Below are 11945 nucleotides of genomic sequence, written 5' to 3' on the forward strand. Positions count from 1 at the left end.
CAAATTAGAATAGAGATCAGACATGTGCATAGATCCATTTTGTATTCCTAAAGTACCTTTATGCTTCTTAAGGTCTCACAGCAGCTTCTTTCAGGAAATAGGTTTCTTTCTTATCTGAAAATTATGTTTGAAAGAACTTGAGGCTTACTCAGCAAAGATGGACAATTTTTCCAGAACCACATAGCTAGTGTAGCAGTTCTGGGACTTGAATTAGGGCAGAGTACAGCTGCTCTTTCTGTCTAACCATTTCATGAGGTCAATGATTTCTCTAGGACCATAGGTAGTAAATTACACATTGTAAATACTCACACCAAGTGGAAAAAATAAAGACCACAAACAGGTTCTAGCTAGCTGTAATTCATATTTTGTCACCAATTACTATGAAAAAAATTTCAATAACTTCTGCTTTTTTAGATTTAGGATTGTGAATAAGGTATTGAGAATATATATCAGAATGCATACGATGTCTCAAATATGCAAGAATAGAAATTATGCTTGAACTATGTTTTAAGCCTTGATATGTCTTAATTTGATTACTTATGAATTATACCACCAAAACAAAGAGAAATTGGAATCCATGTATCCTGGATTGAAATAAGAGAAAATGAAACTAGCATCAAAAAGAAAATCTCTCAGGCTTGAATTCCATGGGTTTCCTCCTGTCAATGAGCAGGACCAGCCTTTGCCACATTCAATGGACTGTCCTTCCAGAAGCTGTCCCTAGATCCACCAATGGAGAGGTCAGCTGGTGAGCAGGCCTGTCACCAGTTTTCTTCTAGCCCTCTCCTCCTTTCTTACAAAGGACTGTTTAAAGCACAAATCCTGATCTCATGGTTAGACCCATTTTTAGATGCTAAAATAAAGAAAATTAGGGGTTCTTGGATTGAGTCTTTTTCTGTCATGCTTACCAAATTGGAAGGATGCCACAGCTTTTGTATGAGAGTATCTTGGCTGTATTTAGTCACAGGAAAACTTCCCAGGGAGGCTCAGGTTAGCTTTTTTAATATAGTGACAATGTGCAAATGGTTGCACTTGAGTAACACATGAAATTTTTCCATTGAGATGCTTTGGCTCAGTCCATATCTGAGGAGCAAATAACATTACCTTTCTAGTCAAGGTAAAGGTTTTATACTAAATAGTCTTATCATTTCCTCTGTCAGTCATCTTTTTTCCTCTATATTTCCCTTCATCTTTCCTTGAGAACCTGTCCTCATACTCTGAAAGGAGTCCATGCCGTGATGTGGATATGTGACCTGCCTTAATAACAGATAGCTGGATTAAGAGTGGTCCCTACTCAGACTTAGTCAAGCAGGTGCTCTCTCCTGGGGATTGCAATTAGGGCTTCTGAGATGCTACTGAGTGTTGAGCATTTAAAGAAAAAAATAAAGTCAGCAAGGAGGACATTGTGTTTGGCTCCTGTGCCAAGAGGCAGAAAGAACTGGTCAGCAAACAGAAATAAAAAGAGAGAATGCAGATGAATGGCCACTTGCAGAAGTAGAGACAAGAAAACAGTTTATTTAAGAGGAACCAAGAGAGAAAACTTGGTTTTGCTTTCTCTTACTGTTGCTAGTATTCTGTAGACATTCATTGTATTTTCTCTCTCTCTCTTTTTGTTCATAGAAGTTTTTGGGTGTGCTTGCCAGAGAGAGAGAGAGAGAGAGAGAGCGAGAAAGAGAAACAAAGATAGTGAGAGGGACAGTGAGAAATCACCTTCCAGTGGGACTGGCCATGTTGCAGTCCCTTCTTCATTCTTCTCTCACGATCTTGAGCATACATGAACACACGCCCAGCACAAGTTTCAAGCTGTTGGGTCTAGGACTTGAACTGTGGTCCGCCATATGTGAGTTCAGTAATGTAACCACTATGCCATCTACTGGCCCCATCTTTTTAATTTCAACTTATGGTCAGATGGCCCTGTACCTTGTTGATAAATATAACCCTTCTCGTTTCCATTTGCATACATATGTATATATACACGTGTGTGTGTGTGTGTGTGTGTGTAATTGGAGTGGCTTTTGTTACTTGTAACCGAGGGATCGCAATACATTTTCATATTATAATAATCTTACCTGTGATGGTCAGTGACATTGTCAAGATGGCACCTTTGTTTCAAGAGTAAAGCTCATGATCCTGGGATAGAACCAAGAAGCAGAACTTCTATGATCTAGTGTCTTATCATCATGCTCATTGATTTATCTGTCACCAATGCTTCAACACATACACGTGCTTTTGTTCTGTTTTCATTCTATGCATCAGACTAAAATAGATTCTATAATTGATATCCCCCTCAGAGGAGCATGACTTTCCATCTGGAATGGATTTTCAAAAATTCTTACTGGGAGCCCAGAGAGTTGGAATGGCTCCAAGATTCTTCATCCCACCATTGGCCAGGCTCTCTTTTTTCCTTTTCTGAAAGGTGTGAATTTGACCTTTTCATTGGTCACCAAAGTTGCCATATTCAGCTACTTGCGACTGAGACACAAAGGGCTTTGAGGGAGAACAGCCCACAGATTTCTATTTGAGGAATGCCAAATGGCTTTCCAGGGCCCAGCTGGTACTGCTATCTCTTGCACAGTGCCTGAAATGTGCACAGCTATTTTGGGTGAGTTATAATATTATTGCTCACAACACAGTCTAATATTAAAAACAAAATTAACAATGCCCCTGGGGAGGGCAGAAAACTCTCAGTCCTGCTAGTTATGTGACTTGGGGGAAAACAAACTTTGGTGGTTCAGTTTCCTCATCTGTAAGATAGTCATAATAAAAGTATATACTTCATAGGGGTTGTTATGGTTTGGTTAAAGGAGTTACTATTTGTAAAGCCCCTAGAACAATGCCTGGCACATAGTGTCAATCCTGTGTTTGGCGAGAAAATAGGCATGTTTGGTAAGTAGCAATGGCACTATCATACCTGAATACAGATCGTACCTGGAAAGTAAAGACTGGCTCATTTCCCTTTGCCTTCTCCAGCTCCAGCCTGCAGTAGAAGTGCATGAATGTTAGGTGGCTGCCAGCCTGACTGTAGAGTTTAGCATGTGACCGGAGAACGTAATCTTCTCTTTGCTTCACCTTTCTCCTTTCTTTGTGCCAGAGTTCTGATTCTAGGATTGGTTACTGGCTGCCCTAGACCATCATTTAGCTGTTTTAAACCTCACCTCCTATAGCCGAAAAAATGAAGCCATTAGTACTCCCTCGTAAAGATAAATAAGATGGCATATGTGAAAGCCAGTGGTCAGTTAGGGCTTGTGGCTCTCTATTGTTCAGTGTTTTTCTTGGGGGCCCTTTGATGCCTGTCATTGTCTGCTGAGCTGCCCCCATGAGCTGTGCTCAGGCAAGGCCCTATGGGAATAGAAGTCTTATGAGAGACTTGGGGAGACATGGGGGTTATGGGTCTTTGGAAAATGATCATTTTTGGGTTATCTCAAGGAACTGTTGGTTAAACCATGGCTAGAGACTACGAGGATACTGTTTTTTTGTTGTTGTCGTCATCAGGTTTATTTAGTTATAATTCATTTACAGTCAAATTCACCTATTTTATTGTAGATTTCTAAGAGTTTGGTGAACGGATGCAGTCATGTAACCACCACACAGGACAGAGAAAGTGTCCATCCCCCTTAAAAGTTCCCTTATGCCCATTTATGGACAACCTCACTTACCACCCTAGCTCTGGCAACCACTGATTTGCTTTTGTCTCCTCTGGATTGGCCTTTTACAGAATGTCAGTAAAGCTTCTCTGACCTTAGAACTGGGTCAGGTGATAATCTCTTTCAGTATCCTGCAGTCCTTATTAAAATTATAATTATATTCTATAAGCACTTGATTAAAAAACTTTTAGACATCCATTTCTTCTGGCAGACTTCAGCAAGTATGTCTAGAAAGGAATTGTCTAGCCAGTTCATTTTTGCATCCTCAGCAGTACCATCAAGTAGATGCTCAACAACTATCGTTTAATGAACAAATGAATGAATGAATCAATCAATAACTATAAGAAGGGTGCTCTGGGTATCTACTGACTTAGCAAAAGCTATTTTATATTCAGTGGTGTAAAAAAATACCATGTTCTACAGGACCCAGAGATCATATTATTCAAACATTCCTGAAGAGTATAAACTTTTGGAGTTGTAATTGGTCTAAAGCTTTTAGACAACCATTTCTTCTGGCAGACTTCAGCAAGTATGTCTAGAAAGGAATTGTCTAGCCACTTCATTTTTGCATCCTCAGCAGTACCATCAAGTAGATGCTCAACAACTATCATTTAATGAACAAATGAATGAATGAATCAATCAATAACTATAAGAAGGGTGCTCTGGGTATCTACTGACTTAGCAAAAGCTATTTTATATTCAGTGGTGTAAAAAAATACCATGTTCTACAGGACCCAGAGATCATATTATTCAAACATTCCTGAGGAGTGTGTGTAAACTTTTGGAGTTGTAATTGGTCTAAATATTAGCAATCAAAACTATTCTAGACAATCCCAGATGTATGTTCAGTGTGTCCAGTCAATTATAGATGGAAAAGTATTTTGCTGATGTTTTATCTAACTACACATTAAAAACTATTTCATAATTTTTACACTCCATATATTTTGTAGCAGATCTGACAAGATGGTGATGCTTAAGAGCAAGATCATGAAATCCTCAAAATCGAGCTTATTTTCCATGTGCTCATCGAGTTCAGAAAGGATATCTCTGTATTTTGGCTTGGTTTCTTGTCCCTGTGAAAATCAAGGAGAAAAAGTTAAAGCAAAATTTACTGTGTAAATGTTGGGTTTATAGCAAACATGCAATAATAGACATTATTAATAATATTAGCATGTCAAATTGCCAGCAGTAGTCTTCTCAGTCAACCATTTTTTTTTTTTAAATAGAGGTTTTTGCTATAGGGTGCATGCTGTTGCTGGAGAGATAGACAGAGATGGAGAGAAAGAAAGTGAGAAATCCCCCCCCCCCCGCCCCGGGAAGATGGCCATGTGACAATCCCTTAAGACACCAGATCTGGTACTCATCTGAGGTCTGCCATGTGGGAATCCAGTGACATAACCACTGCACCATCTGCTGGCCTCCGACCACTGTCTTAAATATTTTAATGGGTTATCTCATGTAATTCTCACAGTGACCTTAGTGAACAGACACTGTTATTCCCATTCTACAGATGCAGAGTAGAGACTAGTGAGAATTAAGTAACTTGGCCCATGGTAGGTAGATTTTGGTATGGAACCATGATTTATGGTCTTATCTACCCATACTCACTCACTCACTCCTTCCTTCCTTCTTTCCTTCCTTCCTCTCTCTCTCTCTCTCTTTCTCTCTTTCAAATGTTTTTGCCATAGAACATGTCCACAAGAGAGAGAGAGAGAAAGAGAGAAAAGTGAGAAGTCACTCCCTGGGGGGATGGCCGCACCATAATCCCTTCTCCGTTCTCCTCCTGGGATCTTGGTCATGCATACGCATATGCCTGGTGTGATTTTCAAGCTGCCCAGTCCAGGACTTGAAGTGCGTCAGCCATGTGTTAGTCCAGTGCCTTAACCACCATGTCATCTGCTGTCCCCAAGGAGCCCGTACTCTTAACATTTCACCCATGTTCTTAACTTTCTTTTTTTTCCAATATGGATATTGTCATGTTTTCAGATTTTCAAAATTTACTACCTTTGTTATGAGAAGTGTTTACTATATGTTCACCTAAACAATAAGATTATCCAGAAATATAGAGTAACATATGTTAAAAAATGCACTTTGAAAGATTGTTCAGCATTTTGTGTTATCTAAATCAAAGCCAAGTTTGTAATCCTTATAAATGGTCAGACTGAAGGGACACATCTGAATACTATATAGAGAAACTTTTCAGTTTCAAACCACAGCTTGTCTAATATCTTGCCCAGTGACATTAACACTAAGGCTGTTTGATTCACTATATACTTAATTGTGTTTGCATTTAGTTCAACCCCAGATGCTCACCCACGCTGGCTGTAAGGAACTATGACAGGGAGACTGAGGCACTTTTACAATGATGGCACTGTGCTCTTCCAGGTATAGACACGTTCTTGTTTTTCTAGTCTGGCTCTCCTCATGAGGTTACCCTATCAATGAGGGTGATAGAAGCTCCCCAAGAGAGCTGAGTGCTATTTGGGAAGAGTCAGATTCCAAGACAGAGATGTGACTACTTTATTAGAAGAACAACACACTGTGCACTCAAAGGTCACTGTTCACACACATGCTTGTATATTTGTAAGCACAGAGCTTGCAGGGATTATGGTATGGCCATCCCCCCAGGGACTGATTTCTCATTTCTCTTTCTCATAAGCACACATGCTCTATGGAAAAAAAAACTTAAAAAAAAAAAAAAAAAAAAGAGGGTATGGGCTCTAAAATCGGGTTGATGAGACTATAAATCATGGTTTCATACCAAAATATACCTACCATGGGCCAAGTTACTTGAGTTACTCCTCTTCTCGAGAGGAGGACCAGCTATCTGTTTTTAAATGTTCTTAGCAATGCCTTAAGGTGCTAGTTTTATTATATCTAACTGGTGATAGAGTATTAAAATACCAAAAATAATGTTTAGATTTATAGGAGAGGAGATAGATGTTCCCCCTTAAAGCTCAGGCATCAGCCTAAAGGTCCAGCTCAGTTTACCTAAAAACTGCACTTGCAGGTTTGGGAGAAAGCCCCGTGAGGAAGTAAGTGGGCTGTGATCCTCTTGCCACTGACCCACATGTATGTACTTGCCCCAAAACACCTCACAGAGAGCGGTGTTGGGCCAAAGCTGTATTCTGACATCACTCTGCATGTTTGCCAAGTGAAGTTCAGCTATCACCATTGATCTGAGAATGTCCTAGGGTGAGCTGTCCCCTTGAGTTGCTTGAGATATGGTCGTGCTTCCTGATGCCTACTTTGAGCTGTGAGTAGGATTATATTGAAGCTTGGATGTGTCTGCTACTAGAGAGATCCAGAAGTTGGCTGCCTTTCTCTGGTTTAGTATGGACTGAGGGATAGAGACTGAAAGCATCTTTCCCAATGACTTGGTTTTAATGTTTTTCCTCTGGTGTTCTCTCAGAGGTGATAACGTAGATCCAGATGATGCATTCATGAGGCCCTCATTTTCATACTTGCTAAAAGTTCACTTGGGATTTTTCAGGTAAAAAAAGGCCCCATACCTCCAGAAGCCCCTTCTCTCTGAAATATGCCATTGTTTTTGGCCTGTGACACAGGAGATGGCATAGGATTGATTCGTATGCCTTTTTAAAAATTTATTTATTTGGAGAGGTTTTTGTTATAGGGCACATGTGCTCACCAGAAAGACAGATATACAGAGAGACAGAGAGCAAGAAATTGCCCCCCAGGAGGCTGTCCATGCTGCAGTCCCTTCTCCTCCATTCTCTTCTTGGGATCTTGGGCACATATGCACACATGCCTGGCCTGAGTTTAAGCCACTGGATCTGGGACTCCAACCACGGTCGACTACATGGGAGTCCAGCGACAGCCATTACACCAACTGCTGGTTCCATCTGCCTTGTTAAAAAGACTTTCCACACCTTTTCTCTGTTACTAATTTTGCCTATTCGGCCTGAAGGACAGATTTTCTTTAAAAATATTTTATTTTAAAAATAACACACATTTAATAAAGTTTAGGGGAAAAATGCTTAAGAAGAAGAATATAAACATGGCTCTTTACCCCATTACCCAAAGATGCCTAATTACTACTAATATTTCTTTCCAGTAATTTTTCTGTGAATTATACCATACTCTCTCCCTTTCTCACACACACACTCTTCTGAAATAATTGTAGAATTACTGGAAGTTGTACCCGTGACCCATCTTCCCCCAGTGAATGATGTCTATATTAGTGTAGTACACAGAACCATACGTACGTATGTGTGTATACGTACCCTTTAGGTCAGTGGTATTTATATGTTGCTAACTCTTTTTTTTTCAAATAATTATTTTATTTAACTTTATTTATTTTAATTTTGACCAGAGTGAAAGAGGGGGAGAGAAAGAAAGAGGGGAAAGTGAGAAAGCAGGCCACCAGGGCTAGGACTCGAACAATGGTCAGCCATGTGGGAGCCCAGCGCCTTAACCACCATGCCATCTGCCGGTCTTTGCTAACTCTTATTTCTATATTTCAAGCACAGATCTCCATTTTGCCTTCTTAAGTCACATATCTTGTTGCTGAGTTTCTCCATTTGAATGTTTCATGGACATCTTAAAATTGACACATTCTAAGAAAACTCACACCTCTTCATTTCCACACCCCCTCAGATCTGTTTGTTTCCCAGTCTTTCTTTTCTCTGAGAATGGGACCACCACCCATTCCTTCCATAAATCAGAAGTGGGGGTGTCATTATTTAGTCCCCTTTCTCCTTCAACTCTCATGTTCAACTGGTTTTCAGGCCCCATTCATTCTGCCTTGTAAATATCTCTGTCATTTGTCTGTTTCACTCCATTTTCACTACTCCAGTCCCAGCCATCATCATCTTTGGATGGCTTCCCGAAGTTATTCCCTTACTTGTCCCGCCGCCACCTCCACCCCAATCTGTTCTCTGTGCTGCAGCTGGTATAATTTCTTTACACCTGGACTTAGAAACTATTCTTGGCTTCCTCCTTCCCCTAGGGTGTGCCTCTGAAAGTTTTGGCTTCTCTCAAACTCCTTTGCTTCTTCTCCCATCAGGGCCTACTTCCTACCCCTGCTTCTCACCAACTGCTTACTGACCTTCTAGGACTTTGACCTGCCTTAGGGCCTTTGCATAGGATGTTCCCTCTGCTTGGAAGGCTATCATTCTCATTGCCCTTGCCTTGCTAACTCCTATTAATTCTCCAGATCTTAGCTATACCTTAATTTTCCAGGAGCCCTTCTTTTACCACCCACCCCAAGATGGTCTCTTTGTTTTTGTCTCTCATTGTATTCTTACTCTTTCACACCTTTTGAATATTTCTAATGGTTTTTTTTAGCTTCTTTTTTACTCTGTCGAATTTTTAGCTTGTTCATTGTTTTAACCTCAGTACCTAGCTTATTGCCTCATATTCAGTAGATGCTCAATAAATATTTGCTGAATGAAACAACATGATAGAGGCTTTGAGCTAGAGTTGTTGGTCTTTGGGCCAGATATTATGGTATGACCCCTATTTCTCCATGCATGTTAACTCTCTTACCTCTGTGAAATTCCTAAATTGGGGTTGGCTGCCTTTCTCTGGTTTAGTATGGACTGAGGGATAGAGACTGAAAGCATCTTTCCCAATGACTTGGTTTTAATGTTTTTCCTCTGGTGTTCTCTCAGAGGTGATAACGTAGATCCAGATGATGCATTCATGAGGCCCTCATTTTCATACTTGCTAAAAGTTCACTTGGGATTTTTCAGGTAAAAAAAGGCCCCATACCTCCAGAAGCCCCTTCTCTCTGAAATATGCCATTGTTTTTGGCCTGTGACACAGGAGATGGCATAGGATTGATTCGTATGCCTTTTTAAAAATTTATTTATTTGGAGAGGTTTTTGTTATAGGGCACATGTGCTCACCAGAAAGACAGATATACAGAGAGACAGAGAGCAAGAAATTGCCCCCCAGGAGGCTGTCCATGCTGCAGTCCCTTCTCCTCCATTCTCTTCTTGGGATCTTGGGCACATATGCACACATGCCCGGCCTGAGTTTAAGCCACTGGATCTGGGACTCCAACCACGGTCGACTACATGGGAGTCCAGCGACAGCCATTACACCAACTGCTGGTTCCATCTGCCTTGTTAAAAAGACTTTCCACACCTTTTCTCTGTTACTAATTTTGCCTATTCGGCCTGAAGGACAGATTTTCTTTAAAAATATTTTATTTTAAAAATAACACACATTTAATAAAGTTTAGGGGAAAAATGCTTAAGAAGAAGAATATAAACATGGCTCTTTACCCCATTACCCAAAGATGCCTAATTACTACTAATATTTCTTTCCAGTAATTTTTCTGTGAATTATACCATACTCTCTCCCTTTCTCACACACACACTCTTCTGAAATAATTGTAGAATTACTGGAAGTTGTACCCGTGACCCATCTTCCCCCAGTGAATGATGTCTATATTAGTGTAGTACACAGAACCATACGTACGTATGTGTGTATACGTACCCTTTAGGTCAGTGGTATTTATATGTTGCTAACTCTTTTTTTTTCAAATAATTATTTTATTTAACTTTATTTATTTTAATTTTGACCAGAGTGAAAGAGGGGGAGAGAAAGAAAGAGGGGAAAGTGAGAAAGCAGGCCACCAGGGCTAGGACTCGAACAATGGTCAGCCATGTGGGAGCCCAGCGCCTTAACCACCATGCCATCTGCCGGTCTTTGCTAACTCTTATTTCTATATTTCAAGCACAGATCTCCATTTTGCCTTCTTAAGTCACATATCTTGTTGCTGAGTTTCTCCATTTGAATGTTTCATGGACATCTTAAAATTGACACATTCTAAGAAAACTCACACCTCTTCATTTCCACACCCCCTCAGATCTGTTTGTTTCCCAGTCTTTCTTTTCTCTGAGAATGGGACCACCACCCATTCCTTCCATAAATCAGAAGTGGGGGTGTCATTATTTAGTCCCCTTTCTCCTTCAACTCTCATGTTCAACTGGTTTTCAGGCCCCATTCATTCTGCCTTGTAAATATCTCTGTCATTTGTCTGTTTCACTCCATTTTCACTACTCCAGTCCCAGCCATCATCATCTTTGGATGGCTTCCCGAAGTTATTCCCTTACTTGTCCCGCCGCCACCTCCACCCCAATCTGTTCTCTGTGCTGCAGCTGGTATAATTTCTTTACACCTGGACTTAGAAACTATTCTTGGCTTCCTCCTTCCCCTAGGGTGTGCCTCTGAAAGTTTTGGCTTCTCTCAAACTCCTTTGCTTCTTCTCCCATCAGGGCCTACTTCCTACCCCTGCTTCTCACCAACTGCTTACTGACCTTCTAGGACTTTGACCTGCCTTAGGGCCTTTGCATAGGATGTTCCCTCTGCTTGGAAGGCTATCATTCTCATTGCCCTTGCCTTGCTAACTCCTATTAATTCTCCAGATCTTAGCTATACCTTAATTTTCCAGGAGCCCTTCTTTTACCACCCACCCCAAGATGGTCTCTTTGTTTTTGTCTCTCATTGTATTCTTACTCTTTCACACCTTTTGAATATTTCTAATGGTTTTTTTTAGCTTCTTTTTTACTCTGTCGAATTTTTAGCTTGTTCATTGTTTTAACCTCAGTACCTAGCTTATTGCCTCATATTCAGTAGATGCTCAATAAATATTTGCTGAATGAAACAACATGATAGAGGCTTTGAGCTAGAGTTGTTGGTCTTTGGGCCAGATATTATGGTATGACCCCTATTTCTCCATGCATGTTAACTCTCTTACCTCTGTGAAATTCCTAAATTGGGTTTGCAGCAGATTTTTGGCAGTAGCTTTTCCAAGTTTACCATCAGGGTCAGAAGAATTTCGGAAAATCAGAGCAGCAGTAGCGATGGCTTTTTCCAGATCTGAGCCCTTTCCCAGAGCTGTGAGGGAAAACACATGCAACGAAATGTCCTAGGTTAGAAATAACCCTTCCCCAGATGTAGGGCCACACCTTCCAAAGGAGCTATGGAGAACAGGCTGGAAAGGAGTATAGCAATGTGACCCAGTCCTTTTTCCCTTTGCACTACCCAGGAGTGGAACACGGGAGTGTCTGATCTTGCATCTTTAAATTATGGAATACAAAAGTTCCATCTGTAGCAATTAAACTTAGTAGACTTAGGGTAAGAGTTAGCAACTGCTTGTGATGTGATCTTAGAAAAGCAACTCAACTCTCTAAACTTTGGCTTTCTGATCTGTAGTTTCATCTAGTTATTCAACAAAAAATTGTGGAGCAACTATTGCGTGCTAGGCTCAGTCTTTGCCATTTAGGGCACCTCATTGAATAAAATAAAGCTCTGCTTTTGTGGAATTTA

The 11945-nt window shown here is 40.5% G+C and overlaps 1 protein-coding gene across 2 annotated transcripts in view; it reads right to left on the reverse strand.

The window, feature by feature from the left end:
- Positions 1-4454: 4454 nt before the first annotated feature.
- Positions 4455-11945, reverse strand: part of SNTN (sentan, cilia apical structure protein) — a 19716-nt gene continuing 12225 nt past the window's right edge. The window contains exons 1-2 of one of the 2 annotated variants that reach the window (XR_003550985.1): positions 11374-11479; positions 4665-4717 (exon numbers count right to left, since the gene is read on the reverse strand). Coding sequence is in view for 1 of the 2 variants with exons in the window: in XM_027775539.1 (XP_027631340.1) it covers positions 4559-4717 (159 nt within the window). In the remaining variant the exon portion in view is untranslated. Of the gene's footprint in view, positions 4718-11373; positions 11480-11945 lie in introns of those variants that run through there. The other variant, XM_027775539.1, reaches the window with a different exon arrangement.

Source organism: Tupaia chinensis, unplaced genomic scaffold (assembly GCF_000334495.1).
Source record: "Tupaia chinensis unplaced genomic scaffold, TupChi_1.0 Scaffold000569_1, whole genome shotgun sequence".
Lineage (NCBI taxonomy): Eukaryota > Metazoa > Chordata > Mammalia > Scandentia > Tupaiidae > Tupaia > Tupaia belangeri.